At 44.6% G+C, this 20,975-nt stretch overlaps 1 protein-coding gene across 1 annotated transcript in view; it reads right to left on the bottom strand.

Annotated features, from left to right (window-relative positions):
* Positions 1-496: 496 nt before the first annotated feature.
* The window catches only part of SYNPO2L (synaptopodin 2 like), a 57,274-nt gene continuing 36,795 nt past the window's right edge, over positions 497-20,975 (bottom strand). The window contains exon 4 of the mRNA XM_054984086.1: positions 497-6,238. Coding sequence (XP_054840061.1) covers positions 3,888-6,238 — 2,351 coding nt within the window. The 3' untranslated portion in view covers positions 497-3,887. The remainder of the gene's footprint in view (positions 6,239-20,975) is intronic.

The raw sequence follows: 20,975 nt of genomic DNA, 5'->3' as shown, positions 1-20,975 counted from the left end.
AAACTTGAGGGAAGCTGACAAGTGTCCAACCTGTGTCAGGCGTCACTTGTAGCTTGGCCCTCAGAACCAGGTTAAGAGTAGTAGGACTCTAATCTGGAGAACCAGGTTTGATTCCCCACTCCTCCACTTGAAGCCAGCTGGGTGACCTTGGGTCAGTCACAACTTCTCAGAGCTCTCTCAGCCCCACTCACAGGGTGATTGTTGCGGCGACAAACTTTGTAAACCGTTCTGAGTGGGCATTAAGTTGTCCTAAAGAGTGGTATATAAATCAAATGTTATTATTGTTGTTGTTATTAAACCGTATCTCTGATTATTTTCAATTGGCAGTTTTGCTGATAAAGCAAGCATGTCTTTCAGTTTTAAAAATCAGTAAAAATACAGAGTCAGTTTGTTTGAATATAAACGGCATCAGTCAAGATGTCTAAGCACAAAAATGGTGGGGATCAGAAAGTGTGAGAACTTGACAGTGAAAAAGCAATCAAAGCAGCTGGTAAAGTGCATTTCAGACGTTTATTCCTCAGCACAAGCAGTTGTAAAATGACTTAACTTCAAAAGAAAAAAAAAATTTTTTTTGAAACGACAGAGCAAGTTCTATAATTACTCCAGTTTAATGGCCTTGCTTGAGCGAAGCTGTTGTGGGCACATTCCTCTCTTCGGTTAGTGATGTGTGTTCTGGCAAACTACAGGTGGAAAATGTTCATTTCTTGCAGAGAAGTGCCAGTTCTAGACAACAAATGGCTTACAAGAGAATCTATGAGAAACACAATGGAGAGTTCTCTGGTGTGAGTTCCAAATGGGTCTAGATGCGAGAAAATGATGGAAACCCCAAGAGATTCTCACCCGGTACAAGCATTGAAGTATTATTTCCTGCATTACTAGTTCAGGTTGTGAATTTTTCCAGGGTACAAGGTGCCTTATTCTCTCTTTCCTTCTCCCCCCACCCCCAGTCTGCCTTTCGCACTGAGACTCAAAGCGGATTACACAATGTAAGTTAATACCTTGGGACTGGATTCCTCCTTCGGCTTTTTCCAGCCTGCTGTTCTCTTTTATTTTCAGGCTCCTCTTTAAGATTCTGGCTATGTGGTCATCTCCCCTCCACAACATCCTACTTGCCTTCAAACTAGAGGAAACTGTGGAGTAGGGAGAACGGGATTGCCTCTCCCCCACGTTTCCCCTAGTTCCAGCAGCCAGTTTTAGTGTTCACACCATCACATCTCACCCCAAAATATAGCTCTGGTATCAGCATGTTTCCTGCCAGTCAAGAGCATTTCCAAGAGGGGTGTCAGTGCCATGGCATGAAGGGTGCCCCCAGCCGCTCCACAGCACTCTGGGCATCTGTAGTCAATGGCAGCCTTGGGGTGTAGATGTGAAAGAGAGCAGTTCCCCAGGAGAAAAGGGCTGCTTTAGAAAGTGGAATCTATGGCCTTGTATCTCACGGAGGCCCCTCCCCTCCTCAACCCTCATCCACCTCAGGCTCCACCCCCACAAATCTCCAGGAATTTCCCAACCCGGACTTGGTAACCTACGCGGTACATAGATTTGGGATGGCATATGTGCTTTTGTCTGTGATATAAAATGATCAGAAAAGCATGAGTCCGGCTTCCCTGGATATAGGAGAGTGGCCAAACGCACAGGCACTGTTCAAATCAGTGTTACATTATACATACATGTATTTTTCCTTGGGAATCCTAACCTTAACCCAGCTAGGCTGCGTTGTATCAGGATGACTTTACTGCTCCCTGCTCAACAAATCTCCCTACCATAGTATTTTAACTGATCGATAAATATTGGGGAGAAAGGGGCATTGTTTGCTTGAGATTTTACAGATTCTTAATGCATATAAGCTCCTAATAGAGAGGCCACATTCAGGCACCACATGATACTGACAGAAAGCCAAGATATTACAGGGGTTAATCCCGTCTCTTTTTGCACAGCCAGCAGCTTCTTCCAAGGATGAAAGGAAACTCCACACATGTCCACAATGGTCCTTCGAGAAACTCGCATCGAACTCTTTATCTTCCCAGCCCCGATACTCCAGCCATGCATGGATGTGAAATACTTGGCCTATGCTGCTCCCTTCTGCTCTAGGGGAAGGGGGCCCTGTACTGCTACGGGTGGTCAGTAGGGCCCATTGTCATATGTTGTACCAAGGAGCCAGGGTAGGATTGCAAATCCTGTTGCACAAACCATGAACGTTCAGACATTCCTCCCTCCCTTTAACAATGTCCGACTCCAGCGAGGGATCCGTGCCGTTCCCAACATTCCAAAATCCACAAGACCACGACTGGTCTTCCTTTCGTGTGACGGCTCTCCAAAATCCAGTCTCTCCTTCTGTGATTCCTCCACAAAAGTTCTTTCTACTTCTGCCCAAGGGGAAATAGTTGTGACGTGAGGACGTATTAGAATATCCCCCGTGTGTTAATACTTCTCTTGAAGCCAGAAATGGTAGAATAAAGAATTCTTCTTTCTGTGAGGAGAAGCAGGGGCTCTCAGGGGTCTTTTCTACCTCTGATTCTTGCATCCCATTTCTTCTTGGCCCTAGCAATCTTTGTGATGCTTGTATGAAGGGGGAGGGGGGGAGGGAACAGAGCATTCTGCCTGCAAAGGAAGAAATTTGGGCCTCCTGTCCCATTTCATTTAATCATTTACTACTTCGTGCATCATTTGTGTAAATCAGGAGTTGTGTCTGTCTTGTCCATTGAGGAGACTGTGTGTGTGCGCATGCATGCGAGCGCATGTGCATGTGTGTTGCAGATAATTCTGGGGCATGATCTAAGGAAAACCACAGGAGAACTACATCTTATGAGGCCAATGGGAGGTGGGAAACTATCTTTGCCACTTAATGAGGAGGAGGCAGGGATATAACCTGGAGGCAATGCAGGGGTGACACTGATTCTCCCAAACAAATGCTCTCCATAGCCATTTTAATCTTCCCCCCCTCCAAACTCCAAAATTGACCTTCGGGGAAGGCATTGCAGTGGAGAACTGGCAGGTACAGGGCAGGTTCTGCACCGTTCTCCCTGCAGATACACCTGTGTCAAATATCTCCTGCATTCCCATTATTGTGACAAATGTAGGCCTCAAAGGCCAGTGTGAGCTGAGACCACACCACCCAATGCAGCCCAAACTCCCATCAGCTGCACATTTCAGTAGTGGTGGGCAAGCTGCCCTTCAGGGACACTTGCCCTCCATTACTTTACTGCACCAAGGACCCACAACAAACTCCAGGACACCCCAGATTCTCTTGGTATACTATATGAAAGCCACTAGTGTAAGCCACAGCGGCTACATCTCACTGTTATTTGTTTTTGAAGGGTTATCGGCTCTCAGCTGGGCCCATGTGACACTGGATTTTACTGCATGGGGAGTGTTGCTCTCAGCTTCTGCCGTATGCTTATATTTTTCACTGCTTTTCTCCCTACTTTATGAAATCTCTTGGAAACGTTGCAAGTAAAAAAAAATGGAGGGACCAGAGAATGAGGAATTCTGGAAGGGAAGCCGCTTCCCTCCCCATTTGCCTTAGATTAATTACCCTGATTCACAGAAATTCAGCTTAGGAAGGTAGGGAAAAGATTTTGTTCAGGAGAATTTGAATCCGGCCAGTTCACACATTACACAGAAGCAAACCTGGGTTTGCCACAAACAGAGGGATCCTAAGCAGAGTTACTCCAGTCTAAGCCCGCTGAAATCAATGGGCTTAGCCTGGAGTAACTTTGCTTAGGATTTCACTGAAAATGTATGCTCCAGTGAGCCACAGCCAATCCTATGATACAGCATTTCAACCACCCATTTGTTCTGCTTAAATTTTTCATTTTTAGATGTACACTTAAATCTTGGGTATACACCTAAAAAAATACAATGTGTGAATGTGATAGGGACACCTGGTTTCATTTATGACCAGAGCCTGGTCTCCAGACATGCGCCTGCATCCCAGTCTGGGCAGCTGAGAACCTGGGCCTAGCAACTTGGAAACCAGAAGGCAACGAGGGTGGATTTGGCGACGCCCCTCTGCCTGCCTTGTTGAGTTCAGGAGAGCTTTGATATTGGGCAGGAGCCGTCTGGAAGGGCCCGGGAGAAACAGGTGCAGAAGCGGAGGTCATTTCTACCCTCCATATTGGCTCATCTAATGTGGTAGCAGAGCGGGGAGCCAATACTGTAGGAGCCAAGCTGCCTGAAGTGGGCACGGGGGCAGGTGTGGAGAAGCGACGGATCTCGTAGGTCCTGGCGGTTTTGATGGGTGCTTGTTTGGCTGGGGTGAAGGATAGACTGGACTGTTGGGCTGGCTGTGCTGCAGAGGTCTGGACAGCAGAGCCTGGTGTCTCCCCGAAACAGAACATGGCAGACTTGAGCTGGTACGGCTGGTGCCGTAGGAAATCAATGGCCTTGATCCCTGATTTCTGGCTGGGGGCCTTTTTCACTTTGCTCTCTGCTTTGGCAGCCTGAGACTTGTTGGCTGCCAAGGGATAAAACGGGGAATGCAGTGGGTTATAAGCAATGGGAGGTGGGGCACGGATGTTTGGGGAATACTTCCAAGAGGAAGGCAGGGAAGGAGTGGGGGATGGGGTCCGGGGCTTTAGGGCTGGTGTTGGCGCTGCTTCCACCACATACTTGTCCATGCGGCTCTGTCGCTTGGCAAAAAGCTCTGCCCCTTTCCCCTTCAAATGTGGTATGTCATGTGAAGGAGACGACCCGTTCACAAGTCCACCGGGGCCTTTTCCTTGCTGGGGTTTAGGGGCTACTGGGGGCGGGGTCTTGAACTTGCGGGCAGAAGACTGCATGAAATTGCAGGCTTCTGCCCCTAGACTGAGGAAGTCTTCCTCTGGCCCAGACTCAAAGCCGGCCCCGTGTTGATCGCCTTTGGGCTTTTCATCCAGGTTCTGCACTAGAGAGAGCAACTCTGGGTTAGGCGAATTCTTTTTCTTCTCCTCTACAGACTTGAACATGGGCTTCTTGCTGCTCCGTCGACGGGCTTCCTGCAAGATGCCCGTTCTGGGGCCTGGCACGGCAATCCTCTGCTCCCTGGAGCTGGGAGGCTCAGAAGCAGGCCGTGGAGTGGCTGGGGCCACACCAGTGGCTGGCTGGATTGGAGGCTGGCTGGGCTGTGCTGGGACTGGGCTGATGTTCAGAGAGGAAGAAGTTGTCCCTTGAGCTAATTGTGAAGACAACGATGGTGCCAAAGACTTACTAGCGACCGCATCTCCAGCTGGTCTGGAGGGATTCGACAGGTATATGGAAGCAGTGGAGGTTCTTGCCGTGCTGGAAGATGGCTTGGCCTCTGCTGAGTTTCCAGTTCGTAAGTTGCTTGCTGATGATTGCAGAGAAGTTGGTGTGGTTGGGATGTACAGAGACACCGAGGTGCTTGCCAGGCCGGGAGGCTGCGTCGCCGATGGAGTGGAAGGAAGCACAGAGGTCCCTGGTGAGGCAGGGGAGAAAGGAGCCACAGCAGTTCTCTGTCCACCTTGGCCCTCGTGGTTTTTCCTTGGCACGGAGGGCCTGAACACAACAGAGGAAGTCACAGGCCGCTGCCCTGAGAAACCAGGAGCGAAGGGCCGGGCAGATCTGTTGAAGAGACCCGTGGTACTTGGAGGTACCTGAGAACCACCTCCTCCTCCAAAGATGGCAGTGGGAGACTGGAGCTGAGCAGGGCTAGGGGACGGCAGTTGGCTGGAGACTTGTACAGCTTCAACTTGGATGTTCAGCGGGGCCTTCTCTGCCTTCTGTGGAGTAAGTGTTTCACGATGCCCCACGCTGGGGGTGAGCAGGAGAACTGGTGGCGGGAGCTGTTCCTCTGACTTTTGGGGAGGGACGTTCTCCAAAGTGTGTCTACCAGCCTTCTGTCTTTGCTGCTCAAATAACTGTGCCCCCCTGCCTGAGGCATCAGTGAGGCCTTGTTGAGGCTGCTCTTGTGCAGCCTGTTCCTTGGGCTTCTCCATATCGAGGTAGGTGTTGTCCCAGTCAGAGTGATTGGTTAAACTCCTAGCATCGGAGAAGCCTTCCTCGTCAAACTCAGACTCACTGGTTGGGAAGACGCCGTCTTCTTCATCATAGCAACGGTCTTCGTCAACACTCCCAAAACTGACCAGGGTGTACTTCTTGGCCCTCTGCCTACGCTTTTTGAACATCAGGACTCCCTTGGAATGAGGGTTGGGTGCATCTGTCAGCAGGGATGCGATGGTTCGGCATTTTGTTTTGGCTTCTTTCACATTCTTCTCCTGCATGCTCTCGCTGCGGTGAAGCTCTGCAAGGGATGGAAAAAGGGACACGGTCAGAGCTCTGCAGGGAATCGTGTTTTAAATCGTGGGGGGGGGGGGGCCCTGCAGATATGATTCCAGAATTTACAAAAACATTCCACCTCTTTAAAGAAGAAAATTATGGGGTTATGTACCAAAATTGTATTTACGTTTTAGCCTGTATTACTTGTCTTCAGATTTTTCTATTCTTTAACCATTTCTATTGGTTTTAATGTGAAACTCACGAAATCCTCAAGTATTGTACCTTACCCCGTAGGATCCATCTTGCCAAATTATAGGCAGAATGGAGAAAGTGTCCCTATCTTTATTTCTTAAAGACACTTCTGGACTTTTATTTTCTTGTCTAACTGGTATGAAAAACTCAGGGATTATAGTCTTCCTCACCCCAAGGGATTACTTTTACTAAATATCGGCCAAATAAAAGAATGAGCCTCTGTTTGACAGGTAATGATATTTCTAACAGAAAGAATAGGCATGGGGGCGGTAACTGGAACCTTAGAAAGGCAAGGACTTAAAATCGTATCATCTCATGCACAGTTGAGCAATTGCAATGCAAAGTAAACATAAGAGAGCCTGTAAATGTAAAGTTCCTTATTGAGAACTTAATGAACATATACAAGTTAATAGCAAATATGGGATCCAGGGCTTTTTTTCAGCTGGAACACGGTGGAACCGAGTTCCAGAACCTCTTGAAAATGGTCACATGGCTGGTGGCCCCGCCCCCTGATCTTCAGACAGAGGGGAGCTTAGATTGCCCTCCGTGCTGCTGGAGTGGCGCGGAGAGCAATCTAAACTCCTCTCTGTCTGGAGATCAGGGGGGCGGGGCCACCAGCCATGTGACCATTTTCACCGAGGGCGATTTAAACTTTTAAAAACTCCCCCCTTGTTCCACTGACCCAAAGTGACGTCATTGGCCCTGGGAGCATGCATGCACTTTGCCCGCGCAGATGTGGTACCAGGGCCACCACCTCCCGCCAAGAGTTGCCCCCTGTGCTGGCAACCCACTGAGTTCCACCATCTCTTGATGGGATCCAAAACAGACCAATGACTGGCAGAAACACTGGATGCAGAAACCTACTGGAATAATCCTGTTTGGTGGAAAGATGGGAAAATTAACCGCTGGTTGATCAGCATCTCTGTCACTTCCATTTTCAGTTGTTTTTCTCTCTTCCCTCTCCCTCCACCATCTTGCTGCTCTTTGTCCAACCCCGATTGTGGCCAGTTCACATTACAAAGTCCTGGTAACCTCCACCCCCCATGTCTGGAAGTTCCATGCTAGGAAATTAATTCCTAGGGATGTGCCGATTCCTAGGTGGCCTATTCACATGTGGACCATGGAGCACAGGGAGAGGTGGCTGAACACACCTGCTATGCCATTTCCTGACCTGAAATGCCCCCAGGGATCTGCTATTTGCCCTACTGAGGGAAACCATTAGTATAGTAGTCTTCAGTACATGCAAGTTCTCCCAGCGGGGAAAAGAGCAGGTCCCCAGGACCATTCTGGGTCAGGAAAATGGAATGGGGGTACTCCAAGCATCCGTTCCTTGCATTGGGTCCCCACTTGCCCAAGTTTTGAAGGAGCACACAACTCCCGGTGCGTGTCTGACCAGCAGCACCCATGGTGGCCACATGGGGGGCGGGGGAACACAAGAACTTTGTAATGTGTGAATTGGCCTTCATGAAACAGCATCAGCAAGGCAGTAGAATATAGAGAATGAACTGCCCCCCCCTCATTATATCTAAGTAATGTATATAATCCTATTTTAATTGCTTCCAGTGTTTGTATTCAAGAGGCACAGATTTTGATTGGTTTATATCCGAAGTCAGACCTCTAGAAAACAGTCCACATTGAATTCAGTAGGGAGCCTTCTTTTTGTTCGGTTTGTTCCTGAGCACTCCATTCAAGGAGTCTTCCTCACTTCCTCAGCCTTAGCTTCTGTAAAACTACAGAAGAGGAAGCAATTCTATCAAGTGCCTCCTTCTCCTCTGCTTTTCTCGAAGAGTTCCCCCTCCCCACTACAGTCGCCCTTCAAGATCCATATTCAAGTATGCAAATGAAAGGTCACATGGTAGCCCTTATTTGCATATCAGAGTGCAGAATGTTTGCAGAATTTTCCTTCAGGCTTCTGTTCCAAATGAGAAACAGGTCTTAAAGAAATGGAGTTACTCTAGAGGTGAACCAAAATTGGGGCAAGGGGGAAGGAAGCTGTTTTGTGAGCATTTTCATTGTGCTATGAAATAAAGTTGCCCCTCTTTTGGGCAATTTTTGACATCTCTTGGCAAAGGATGTAAAACTATTTGTGAGAGGTGGGGGAAGGGAAAAGAAGAGGAAATGCATTCCCTATTGCCAAGTAGTAAAGAGTCCAGGAGCACCTTTAAGACTAAGCAACTTTATTGTAGCATAAGCTTTCGAGGACTACAGCTCTCTTTGTCAGATTCCTCGCATCTGACGAAGAGAGCTGTGGTTCTCGAAAGCTTATGCTACAATCAAGTTGGTTAGTCTTAAAGGTGCTCCTGGACTCTTTACTATTTTGCAACTCCACGGCTAACTCCTCTGGACCTATGGCCAAGGCAACCAGATTTGCCCTCCTGTGCATTGTCACCCACAGAGTAATGGGATGTGCATATAGGTTCAGGTTCTGTCCAAGGCTAGCCCCGTCATTGCCTTAATACTGGGGAATGTGTGCCCTCTTCCCCCACTGCCATACAGCAGAGGCACTGAGAGGGGGAGTAGATGGTGGGCTGAAGCGGCTGCAGACCTTTCTCCCTTCTCCCCCGAAGGCAGCCTTCTGCAGTGAAAATAAAGCATCTTTAGCAGGGCTTTTTTTCAGGGGGAACGCGGGGGAATGGAGTTTCGGAACCTCTTGAAAATGGTCACATGGCTGGTGGCCCCACCCCGATCTCCAGACAGAGGGGAGTTGAGATTGACCTCCACGGGCAATCTAAACTCCCCTCTGTCTGGAGATCAGGGGGCAGGGCCACCAGCCATGTGACCATTTTCTCTGAGGGCAACCCACTGAGTTCCACCACCTCTTTTCCCAGAAAAAAAGCCCTTATCTTTAGAATCTAGAGCAGCACTTGTTTATTTGGTTACCATATTTCTTTTAAATGTGTGTCTTTCTTTGCTTCCTTAACCACCTTTAGGTTTGTTGTGTCCTTCAAATAAATTTAACACCCTGTCACAATTCCGCTTAATTTCACTGAAGACTTATTGCCCATTTTGATTTCTCTGCTGGAAAAAAAAAAAGCAAAACAGAACAAAACATTCACTAGTATCTGAGAGGCTATCTTAATAGAAACCATTTTTTAAAAGGCAAGGAATAAAATCTCCAATGGAAACGTTTCAGGGATTTCACAGGGATGACTTAATCAGTTTTATTTTAAACTTTGGCCGATTCCAGACGGGCACAAATAAAGCGAGTGCTTTCGCTTTTCCAGCGACCTCACTCGTAAAAACCTGTAATGTCCCGTCCCTGCTTACCTCTGGATCATGGTGCTGTGTAGCGCTCCAGAAGCGGACGGTGTGAATGCCGTATTGCGTGTTTGCACACTTCTGGACGCTTCATCGCCATGGAGAGGCCCTCCCCTTTCCTTCCTTCCTTTGCCGGCTGGCCGGCAACAATATTCCCTTAATTTTTTTTTAAAAACCAGGTGCCATTTGCGCAGTCGCACGTTTGCGCACATCGAACTGCGCAAATGCGCACAAATGCACAAATGCACAAAAGTTGACGCTGCATATTCGCATATCTGCACATTTGCATTTGCGCAAAACACATAAAAATTTTTTTTAAAAAAAACTGAAATGCGAACCAATGAAGGCCCCCGACGTCAACTGTGACGGGGAGGAAACAACCAATCCCGGGTACCTCCGGAAGCGGGATGGCACAGCACGCTGCGAGACAAAGCGGATGGGGACGAAAGTGAACGTGTGGCCGGTAAGCGATTATTTCCTCAGAGAAACCGCAATTTCTGGCCATCTGGAATCGGCCTTTATTTGTAATGCAAAGGTAAAACCTACGTTAGCTGCAGTATGTATTTTATTTACCTTTTCTGCTTCCTCCTACATGAACAGCATTCATACTTGATATACATCCTTCCAAAATAACCAAACTGCAATAGCCAGATGTCTGATAAATGTTGGAAATGTAAACAGCATGAAGGTTCATTTTATCATATGTGGTGGACTTGTGATAAGGCTAAGCAGTTCCGGGGGGATATAATTAAAGTTATGTCAGATATTTTACAAAGGAATATAAATAAAACCCCGGAATTGCTATTACTATGTATGAACCTAGAAGATTTTGATAAAATGGACAGAGTTATGGTGTTTTACATGATTACGGCGGCCAGAATGTGTTATGCACAGCTGTGGAAGACTCAGGAGATACCATCTATGGAAGACTGGATTCTGAAAGTTTTGAATATGGCAGAAATGGACAAATTAACAAGGAAATTGAAAGAACAAGAAGAATTGGACTATACATTAAGCTGGGAAAAATTTAAGAAATATGTGGAGAAAAAGTGGGACATGAAGGGAAAATTGTGGTCTTTGGAGAATTGAAGGGGAGATAGAAACTTACTTAAGTTTAAAAGGGTATATTTTACTGTATTTTATTGGATTAGTATAGTATATTTACAGGGGAGTATAAGTTTGAGTAATAAGGTTATAGGGAATATATGTGAAATACAGATTATATAGATAATTGGTATGTAAGGAATAGTATGTTACACATATATATGTATTTTTTAGTTAGTATATGTACCTATTATTACTTATATAATTTTTATATTTTTAATTAAGATAAGTAATATAGTAAGTGTAGATAGTTAAGATAAATAAAGAGATTTGATTAGTATGTATAATATAGATATACATTATAGACTTTAAGAATTTATATGATATACTTTTTAGATTAAGTTGGGTATGGAAAACTGCTGGGAGTCACCAGAAAAGGGGGGGGAAGGATGGGGAAAATGTTATAGGGTAGAAAATGATAATGATTCTTGTGTATGTTTGTGAACCCATCCAATAAAAATTTATTAAAAAAAAACAAAATAACCAAACTGCAAGACAAACCCAAGGCCCTGAAATCATCAAACTTTTTCGGAGACTGGTTCAGCTCATGAAAGCTCTGTCCACAGAAGACGAAAGCAAGGCCTTGTCCAATTTTCCATCCATTTCAGAATGACACCCATTAAGATACAATCTGGTTAAAAAATGTTATCAGTTCCACTGTCCAGTGCAAGGGCAGACAACCAGCTCTAAATTCCACAGGCCTTTTTTGGGTAGTGCTGCGAAAGGGAATGCTGAAAATACCACAGAAGCTCTATAGACCTTGTTAAATTACTTCAGTCAAGCAGGAGGTCAACCAAGGCCAGTAACTGTCAATAGTCATCTTCTTCGGCCATGGGCTACAGTGGCTTGCCGTTTTATTAAATGTTACTGGTAATTTGCCCTACCCCAAGAGCTCAGGGCAAAGCGTGGCATTGGTAATAAAAGAAATGGATCCCTAACCTCCAGAGGACTCGTTTTCTGAATGCGACGAGGAAAGAAAAGAAGACAGAATTGAGAGCTCAGCTGAGGTATGAAATGGAGGGAGGGACAATTCCATCAGCACCAGCCAACAGTCCACAATATAACTCTTAATCGCTCCAAAAAACGAAGATGAAAAGGTTCAGCAGACCAACCCCCTTTTGCTTCCCTTTTCTAGCTGGGCAGTAACACGATTACCATCATCAGAAGGGAAGCAGGAAGTGGAAAGGAGACAGATCAGTGGAAATTCCAAGGGGAACTCAACCTTGTACTTTTAATCAGAACAGAAGCCAATCTCTGCTGTATCAGATCAAAAGTCTGTCCTGTTTCTAATAGCAGCCAACCAAACCCACGAGCAGGGCATGAAAGGCCCTGTTCCCCTTCCCCCTTGCAGCCACAGATATTCAGAGTTACTCTACCTCTGAACCTCCATTTAGTTATCACGGCTGAGGATCCTTGATATTCTGGATGAATTAGTCTAACCCTTTAAAAAAAATCACCTGAGCTTGGGACCATCCGCCTTTTATGACAGCGAGTCCCATCAGGTCATTACACAGTGCGCGAAGAAGTTACTTCCTTTTGTCTGTCCTGGAGCTACTGCCCATCAGTTTCACTGGCAGGCAATTTGGTGGCGCCAAGAGGTTCAAAGAAGAAGATATATGGCTCCTTGACATTTCCACTTTGTTCCCCTCCCAGTCCCATGTTCCAAAATGTCAAAAGCAAGCCATCTGAGAACACCACAAAACACACCATGACAGAGGAAGGGGGAAAGGCTCCTCGCTTTCTGAAGTTGGGCAGAGGAAGGAAACTAGTACCTGCATATGGTTGGTCCAAGCTCTTGAAAGCAGCATCCAGGCTGGGAGAGGAGGGCATGTCACATACCCTTTTTAACTTGCAGCTCTCCATAAAGAGAAAGAGCAAAGCGGAGCAGCTCCCTTCTGGAGCTGAACCAAAACTGAAAAAGATCCCGAGCCCTTTGATTGCGACTCCGCTGGCCTTTTAAAGCTTCCCCTTTGTCTCCCTGGCATTGCTGCTGAAAGCCATGAGGTAACCCTATCTATTTTTACCCCCCTGAGCATGGCCACTAAGCAGCCTGATGGACATTGTCAACTGTCAAACACTCTCTCCAGGCCTTGTCCTCCTTCCATAACAGGGTTTTAAAAATAAGATGTGTCCCTCACCACAAATGTTTCGATGCTTAGGAGCATTGGACAATGGGAGCAGGGAAGTCCGACCCTAGCAGTCACTGAGGATCATGACACCACATAGAAAGTCCGATCATCTGTTCCATGATGCTTTACGTATGACTTCTTTGGACATGAAGTTTTTTGGATTCCATTCTTCGTAACGCATGGCACAAATACTTATTGTCCCCGAGTGATTGCAATGCCACTAGATCTTTAAAGACCCTGGTTCTGTGTATCTGTGCAAAATTAACAAACACTTTTATATCTCAAAAGATGGTGGACATTCTGGTTTTTTTCCCTATATGGAATGCATGGATCTAATTTTTACAAAATGTGTATGTGAAAGAGCTGGAACTCTCTCTTTTGTTTCCTCACTTTATCTCTCCAGGGCTTCAGTACTGGCTGAGGAGAAAAGAGCTTCAGACAACAGAATGAACAGTAAGGTAAATCTGGGAAGGTTAATTTCCCCTTCTCCACCCCCCTTATGATGTTAAAATTGAGCCCCCCTTCCTTTAGATGTGAATGGGGTATATATGTGAGTAAACTAAAAACATGTCTGACTCTCTCAGGCCTAGTTGGGCTCCTCAGTAAGTGGTGCCCTGGAGTTACGAAGAGAATGGTGCCCCATTTGGGGGTTCTGTTTTCTTTGTTCAAGAACATCAGATGTGGCACATGGGGCTACTGCTAAAATATTCTCTGATAGGACTTCAGGATTGAGATCACCCCTCCCCTCAACTCTAAAACTCATGAGGAAAAAATTTGCCTAAAGGTTTAATTTAAATTGATCCAATGCTAAAGACTGACACGGCTAGGGTCACCATGAGTTGGTTGCGACTTAATGGCACGTTTTTCTTATCAGCAAAACTACCCTGATATCGCAGGAGTGTTCCACAATTGTCTTTCCACTACAGTACTAGGTCTCCTTTTACAGACAGGATAAGGATTATTTATTTATTTACTAACTTCAGTGGGGACACAAAGCGGCTTACTTTGTTCTCCTGTCCTCCTTTTATCATCATAACAACCCGGTGACGTAGGTGAGGCTGAGGGTGGTTAACGGACCCAAGGTCATCCAGCAAGCTTCCACGTCCGAATGAGGATTTGAACCTTGGTCTCCCGGATCCTAATCTGACACTCTAACCACTACACCGTGCTGACTCTCAGAAGGTGAAATGGGTATTTTTCTGTAGCCGGACCAATTCGTTCCTTGCCTGATCGTTCTTGGGAGCTTTGAAAGTTACTGCTCCCAAGTAGTTTGTGCCTGGTAGGATGTAATCATGTAACTTGCTGAGATGTACAGTATACCACATCAGCAGAAAGTGGTGAGGGCTGTTGAGTCAAAAAGCAAGGCAAAAGTATTTTAATAAATGCTAAATCTGCAAAATGCACTAACTTCTTCTTAGTAGTGGTGCTGTTGCTTTAAATTTTGCTCCTTTGTGGTACAGCTGCCTCCACTTGGTTGCTTTATAAATTACTTCCTGATTACCATGTTTACTTTGGTTTTCCTTAATTATCAGCTGTGGTTCAGGGAGGGGGCTTTAATTACTGCTTTTCTTTGGCACCAAAAGCAACTGCTTATATATATTTAAAAATATGATCATAGTTGTGCAATTACAACATTGTGTTTAGTAAAGTCCCATCAAGTCACATTTAACTTATGGTGGTCCCTCAGGGGGTTTTCAAGGCAAAAGACTAACAGAGGTGGTTTGCCATTGCCTGCCTCCGAGTTTCAACCCTGGCCTTTCTTGTTGGTCTCCATCCAAGTACTAACCAGGGCCGACCCTGCTTAGCTTCCAAGATCTGACAAGATCAGGCTATCCTGGGCCATCTAAATCAGGGTAATTATAACATTACAACAATTATTTAAGCCACAGAATAAGGATAGATAATTAAGGACTGATGCAGGAACGCTGCACCCTCTGCAAGGAAACAAGAAGCTAGTAACTAATCAGGCAGAGAATAAATTTATATATATAAAACAAACAGGTGAAGTCAGCAGCAGCCTGTACAAGAGCTTTCTCTGTGGTGGCCCCTATCCTGTGGAATGACCTGCCTGAGGAAGTCAGAAGAGCCCCCACTCTCCTGGCTTTCTGTAAACGATGCAAAACCGAACTATTCAAAAAGGCTTTTTACTCAAATGGGAGGGCTGTATTGTAGGGATGGGGTCTCAGGTGCTTCACTAACAAGTTGGGGATCATAGACTTCATCACCATTTTTGCCTCATATATTATCTGCTGCTTTAAATATGTACTCCTATGTACAACCATCATTCCATGCTGTCTAATGTTAGTCCTAGAACTGATTATGTTTTGCTTCAGTATCTCTACTCTGTCTTGGATCCTTGCTAATGCTATGTCTTTAAATTTGTATAGGTTTACCTTATGGTATTGTATTGAAATGTACTTACTTGATACTGATTGTATTAACCTCATACTGTGTAATCCGCCTTGAGTCTCAGTGAGAAAGGCGGACTATAAATGACATAAGTAAATAATACAATCCGGCCTGCCCTCTCTAGAAGAAAAAAGCATTTGAGGTCTGAGCCCCAATGGTACAGAGCAAGCAGAGGGGTTGGTATCTGAGTTCTTCCTCCATTGTCTTTACTTTCATGATCAGTATGCTCCGTCTGTGGCACTGTCTGGCATCCAGAGAGCCCAAGCCACACCTTTACCCCTCTGCCCCCCTCAGCCTGCAGTGTCCTCTGGTGTCCAGAGATACAAACCAAACCTTTATATCTGTTCCCCCTCATTTGCTGCCTCTGGGGCAGCTTAGCACTAACCACCAAGAGAAAGAGAACAGAGAGAAAACCTCACTCTAGCAAAATACCAAAATGTGAGAGAATGTAATAGGTGTGGCAAGCAGGAACCACTGCTGGGGTGAAATAGCAAAGAGTCCAGGAGCACCTTTACGACTAACCAACTTTATTGTAGCATAAGCTTTTGAGAACCACAGCTCTCTTCATCAGATGCATCTGATGAAGTGAGCTGTGGCTCTCGAAAGCTTATGCTACAATAAAGTTGGTTAGTCTTAAAGGTGCTACTGGACTCTTTGCTATTTTGCAACTACAGACTAACACAGCTAACTCCTCTGGATTTATGACTGTTGGTGTGGAATCAGGAAAGTCTTTGCAAAGCCACTAGTAGATGGAAACACTGTTGAAAGAAAGGCCAATCTTGTAAAAATCTATTATGTTCGAAACTTGCTTTACTATGTTGACTGGAAATGTTCTGTTAGTTTAATTCTCTCCACACTCTATACTGACCTTCTTGGTCAATTCTCTTTGAATTTACTAAACCAGACAGTTAGGTGCCAGAATAATGCATATTAACGAATGCTAGTTTTCCTATTGATTTGCATTCTAATAATGACAGTAATAAGACTCCTTTCAGTGCATGTTTTTCATTCATTGATAAACAAATGAACGTTCCTTGCCGCTCCATTCATTCCCCACTGAGAAGCTAAAGAATAACCTCTAACAGAGTGATACTCACGTGAGCTATCTTTTACATCAGCCAGAGATTTGACAACATTGTAGCATAGGAATCAAGCAGATGACCTCAAATGCTGGACTATTTATAGGCTGAAGAGTGAAGGTCTGTCCTAGCCCATGGAAATTCACTGCAATGAATGGCAACTTGGCAGGTATTCCTGCTCAAGCCAAGTAACTCATGGTACAGTCCTAAGCCAAGTTAGGCCAGAGTAACTCTGAATAGAATTGCATTGTGAGATGAAGCTCGGAGACAGTTTTATCTTCATTTATTGCACTGTGGTTGGTGAATGAATTAGCATACACACACTTGGCACTGGAGATCCAGTACAATACATTCTTTATCAGATTTTAATCCAATCAGATTTGTATTGGTGGGAGATGAACAAAAAAAATGGCATTGCTCTCCATAGAATGGACAGCAGTTTTGTTTGACTTCCCAGCTACTTCAGGTAGATATTTTTTAAATACTGTGAATAGAATCCAGCAGACTTTAGCTCCTGGAAGCCCAATTCATTTCAACGGTGGAATTAAGTTAACTGAAATATACTTAATGTTGGCTGAATCGTGCCCTATTAATTTTGTCTCTGTTTAAAAGATTCCAGAAGATTTCCTGTAAAGAGTAATTGATGCACTATGACAAGAATACATTCTGAATATAGCCCAAGTTGAGTGAACGTTGGCAGTCAAAGCCATTTTTCCATAGTTGATGTCACAGTTAAGTGAGAGCCAAATATAAGGGGTTAGAGGCTTGGGACAGCTGCATGTTCTTTATATTGGGGGTTCTTTTTTAGATAAGCCACTGCATAGGTTCTTTTGGACTCCAAAGCATTCCCCAGCCTGTTCAAAGAAAGCCGAGGTACAGCAGGAAAAAAACACAATGCCCTGCCCTTGAAAGCCCCAGATGGATCCTCTCTCAATCGCAAAACTTTCCCCATGTCCCAACCACTGCAAAAGAAGTCACACCTTTCCCACGGGCAGGTAAAGGCAGGTCAGCTTCTGCAGGAATCCAATTCACCAGGAAGGCCATCAGAGCAAGGCTACAAGGCGGAGGACAGGCCAGGTTTGGGTAGAAAAACTAGCCATTTATCATTGGCCAATGGACAGAGTCTCCCTTGTAAACTCAGAGTCTCTCTACACATTATGGAGAACCTAGGGACGCTCAAGTGCAGGACTGTATGTATAGTCCTCAATTCAAGTGCAGGCTGTTCTTGATCTACACACATGAATGCCACTTTCACCGGAGCTCCCTTTGTGTGGCTACATCTGCAAGTCTCTGGAGCGAAAAGCATCAATCCAGCTCTGTTTTTGCTGTGAGAACAAGTACTGTAGGCTCCTTTGAGATGCCAATTTGCATTTCTCTAAGGTGTGAGAAAGTATCAAGATCTGCACTTCAATGAATGGATGAGGGAGAAACTGGGATACCTTTAGCAGTTGATATCAAAGTGTCACAAATTTTAGTGTGACTAGGGGCCAAGCTAGAAGTGATGAGTTACACTTGAATGGCAAGTGAACACTCACATGCATTCCTCCCTGTTCACTTGTGCTCCACTTGCATTCCACTCGATCACGTGGAGCGCAAGTGAACAGGGAGGAATACATGTGAGTCTGTTCACTTGCCATTCAAGTGTAACTTGTCACTTCTAGCTTAGCCCTGTGCGAGCAAGTGCATGGAAAGTTGAAGGGGGGACATGTGAAATGAGATTCACTTGAGCATCCCTAGGTAGAAAGACTCTGAGCACCACTGAAGTGAAAGCACCCCAATGCTTCCCAGAACTGCCAAGAAACATCATTGTCTCCCAGACAAAGATTTTTGCTGCCTACTTCCACCCCCATCAAATCTCCCAAACTTAACTCAAATATCGTAAAAAAACAGATCACACTATTTGCCCAGCCCTCTAAATTGCCAGGGCCCCTAAAATTTAGTCTTTTATTCCCCTCTTGCAGCAGCCCTACCATTTCCTAAGACTTATAAAGGCTTTCACATAATACTGGAACACTTCATATTATGAAAATATCAACGTGAGCATAGCCAAGCAAATACCTTGAACTTCAGGAAAGCTGATTTTAATAAACTTAAGAGAAATTATTGGTAGGATTTTGTGGCTAGATAATTTATCAGAGAAAGGAGTCTAAATTGGAGGGGAGTTCCTAATAAAGGAGTTGCAAAGAGCGCAATCACACGTAGTGTCTGAGAGCCAAACTACAAGTGACGCCTGACACAGGTTGGAAACTCGTCAGCTTCCCTCGAGTTTTGATGGGAAATGTAGGCAGCTTGGTGGAATGTTTGACAAGTGACAGTTGAAAAGTCCATTGGACAGCAGTCGGAAAGCCAAGCTGCAAGACCAGGACGCCTACATTTCCCATCAAAACTTGAGGGAAGCTGGGGCGTGGCACTGCTTTGGATGAAGACAGTCGCAGAAACCTGAGCTCTGCTCCCCTCTCGAGCCAATTAGTATAAGAAAGCAACTCATTTAAGCAAGAACGCTCAAATAATGGGCAAGCACAATGCAGAAAAGAAAAATGCAAATGGCAAGTCAGCTAAAAAGCTCCAGGATTACTTTCCCGCGCCGTTGCAGCCTGAGACTCAAAACAAAGCTGGAGAAGAAGCACTCAAAATGGCATCTGAGGCAAATGCAACAGGTAAACTTTTGTCTGAAACTAATCTGCCCTTGTTGCTGCAAAAAATGGAGGAAAGAATCTTGTATAAAATTACAAATTTAACTGACCAGATCTCAGATATAAATTTGGACATTACTAGAGCCATTCATAAAGCCGATTGTGCAATGGATCTGAGTACTTCATGGCAAAACAAAATCCAAGCCTTGCAAAAGAACAATGACTTAATGAAAAGCAAAATTCAATCCCTAGAACTTTCAAATCGCAAGCTTCATCTTAAATTTAGAGGGATTGAAGAAAATGAAGCAATAAATGAAGATCCTGCAGCTTTCTTGAATAAATGGCTAACAAAAATTCTAAGCCTCAGAGATCATACTGCCCCTCTAATTACCACAGCACATCGGCTTGGTTTGTCAAATAATCCACGAAGGAAAAGCCCCAGGGACATTTTACCAACTTTTTCAGACGGGAGTTCAAGAAAGATCTTAGAAATGGCCAGACAACAGAACTCACTTACTTATAATGGGTCTTATATTGTTGTCTTTGTTGATCTGCCGAAAGAAATCCTCAACAAAAGAAGAGAACTTAAACTGATCACAGGAACTCTTAGAGAAGCAGAAATTGAATACAGATGGTCAAGCTTTACAAAGCTCCGAGTCACACACAAAGGGAACACTTATCTGGCAGAAGACCAAGAATCAGGTTTGACCCTGCTGAAGAATATCAATCTGGAGATACCCACAGACCCAGAGACTATATCTCTTAAAAGGAAAAGATCTCAGCCTCCTACCCCCCAAAAGGGTAGTAAAATTCCAATCAGACATACTTAATAGTCATTTTCCTCATTGTATCCTGTTTATAATTCTAACTTTTCTGCATATAAGCCTCTGTATATATTCTAACAAATACAGTGTTCTAGTTTACTAATTAAGGTTCGGGGGTGGGAAAAGTTAAGCATTATGTTATTTCAGGTTCAGCTCCAGGAAGTATTACGGCTCTTCTACCTTGGTAAGTGATACCAAGTACCTGAGTGGGGTATATACCCACAAGGTATAGAGAGCTGTTTAAATAACATGATCAAGTGATTTAAGTTTAACTGTAATTCTTCTTTTTTTGTTTAGTGCATAACACTTGATTAGTGAATCTAGCAATTTGTATTTCTCTTTGTAGGGGAAGGGGGAGGTTAGGGAGGGAAGGTTTGTTAAGGAGGGAGGGAGGGGGTGGGCAATTTCAGCAGGAGGGAGGGTAGACGACTGTTTACATAAATGTTAAGCCATGTTGGTAACATTTTCCAAATTATTATTTTTCATAGCTCTAACTATAATTGCTTTTAGATGTAGAATCCTTGTGATAATGTAACGTTAAAAATCTTTGTACAATATTTTATTTTGCTATTGAATATCCTCCCTTTTGTTGTTATTGAAAAAGTTAAAAAATAAAATTAAAAAAAAAACTTGAGGGAAGCTGACAAGTGTCCAACCTGTGTCAGGAGTCACTTGTAGCTTGGCTCTGACAAAGAAAAACAGGAGATATCTAAAGAAGCCAATGTAGGTGCCTAAAAAGCTAAGGGATGGGCTGAAAATCAAAGAGAAATGGAAGGAGAGAGAGGTCACTAGGGGTGTCTACAGACGTGTAGCCCAGACCATTATTAGGGAAGTTAAAAGAATTTGCTGAGACTGGCATGGAAGTTCTAAGGACAAGAAGAAGGGCTTTCCAGACCTTTAAGACAAATAAGCGGGTTCTAGATCAAATCAAGCCTAGAAAATGACAAAACTGATGCTATTGTACTTTCGTCACATCATATGAAGACAAGACACACTGGAAAGGTTGAAGGAAGGAAGAAAAGAGGAAGTGTGAGATGAAGAATGAGATGGCTTGCCTCAATAAAAGAATCCACG

This window comes from Eublepharis macularius, chromosome 6 (genome assembly GCF_028583425.1).
Source record: "Eublepharis macularius isolate TG4126 chromosome 6, MPM_Emac_v1.0, whole genome shotgun sequence".
NCBI classification, from domain to species: Eukaryota; Metazoa; Chordata; class Lepidosauria; order Squamata; family Eublepharidae; genus Eublepharis; species Eublepharis macularius.
This window is presented reverse-complemented; position numbering and strand designations above follow the sequence as displayed.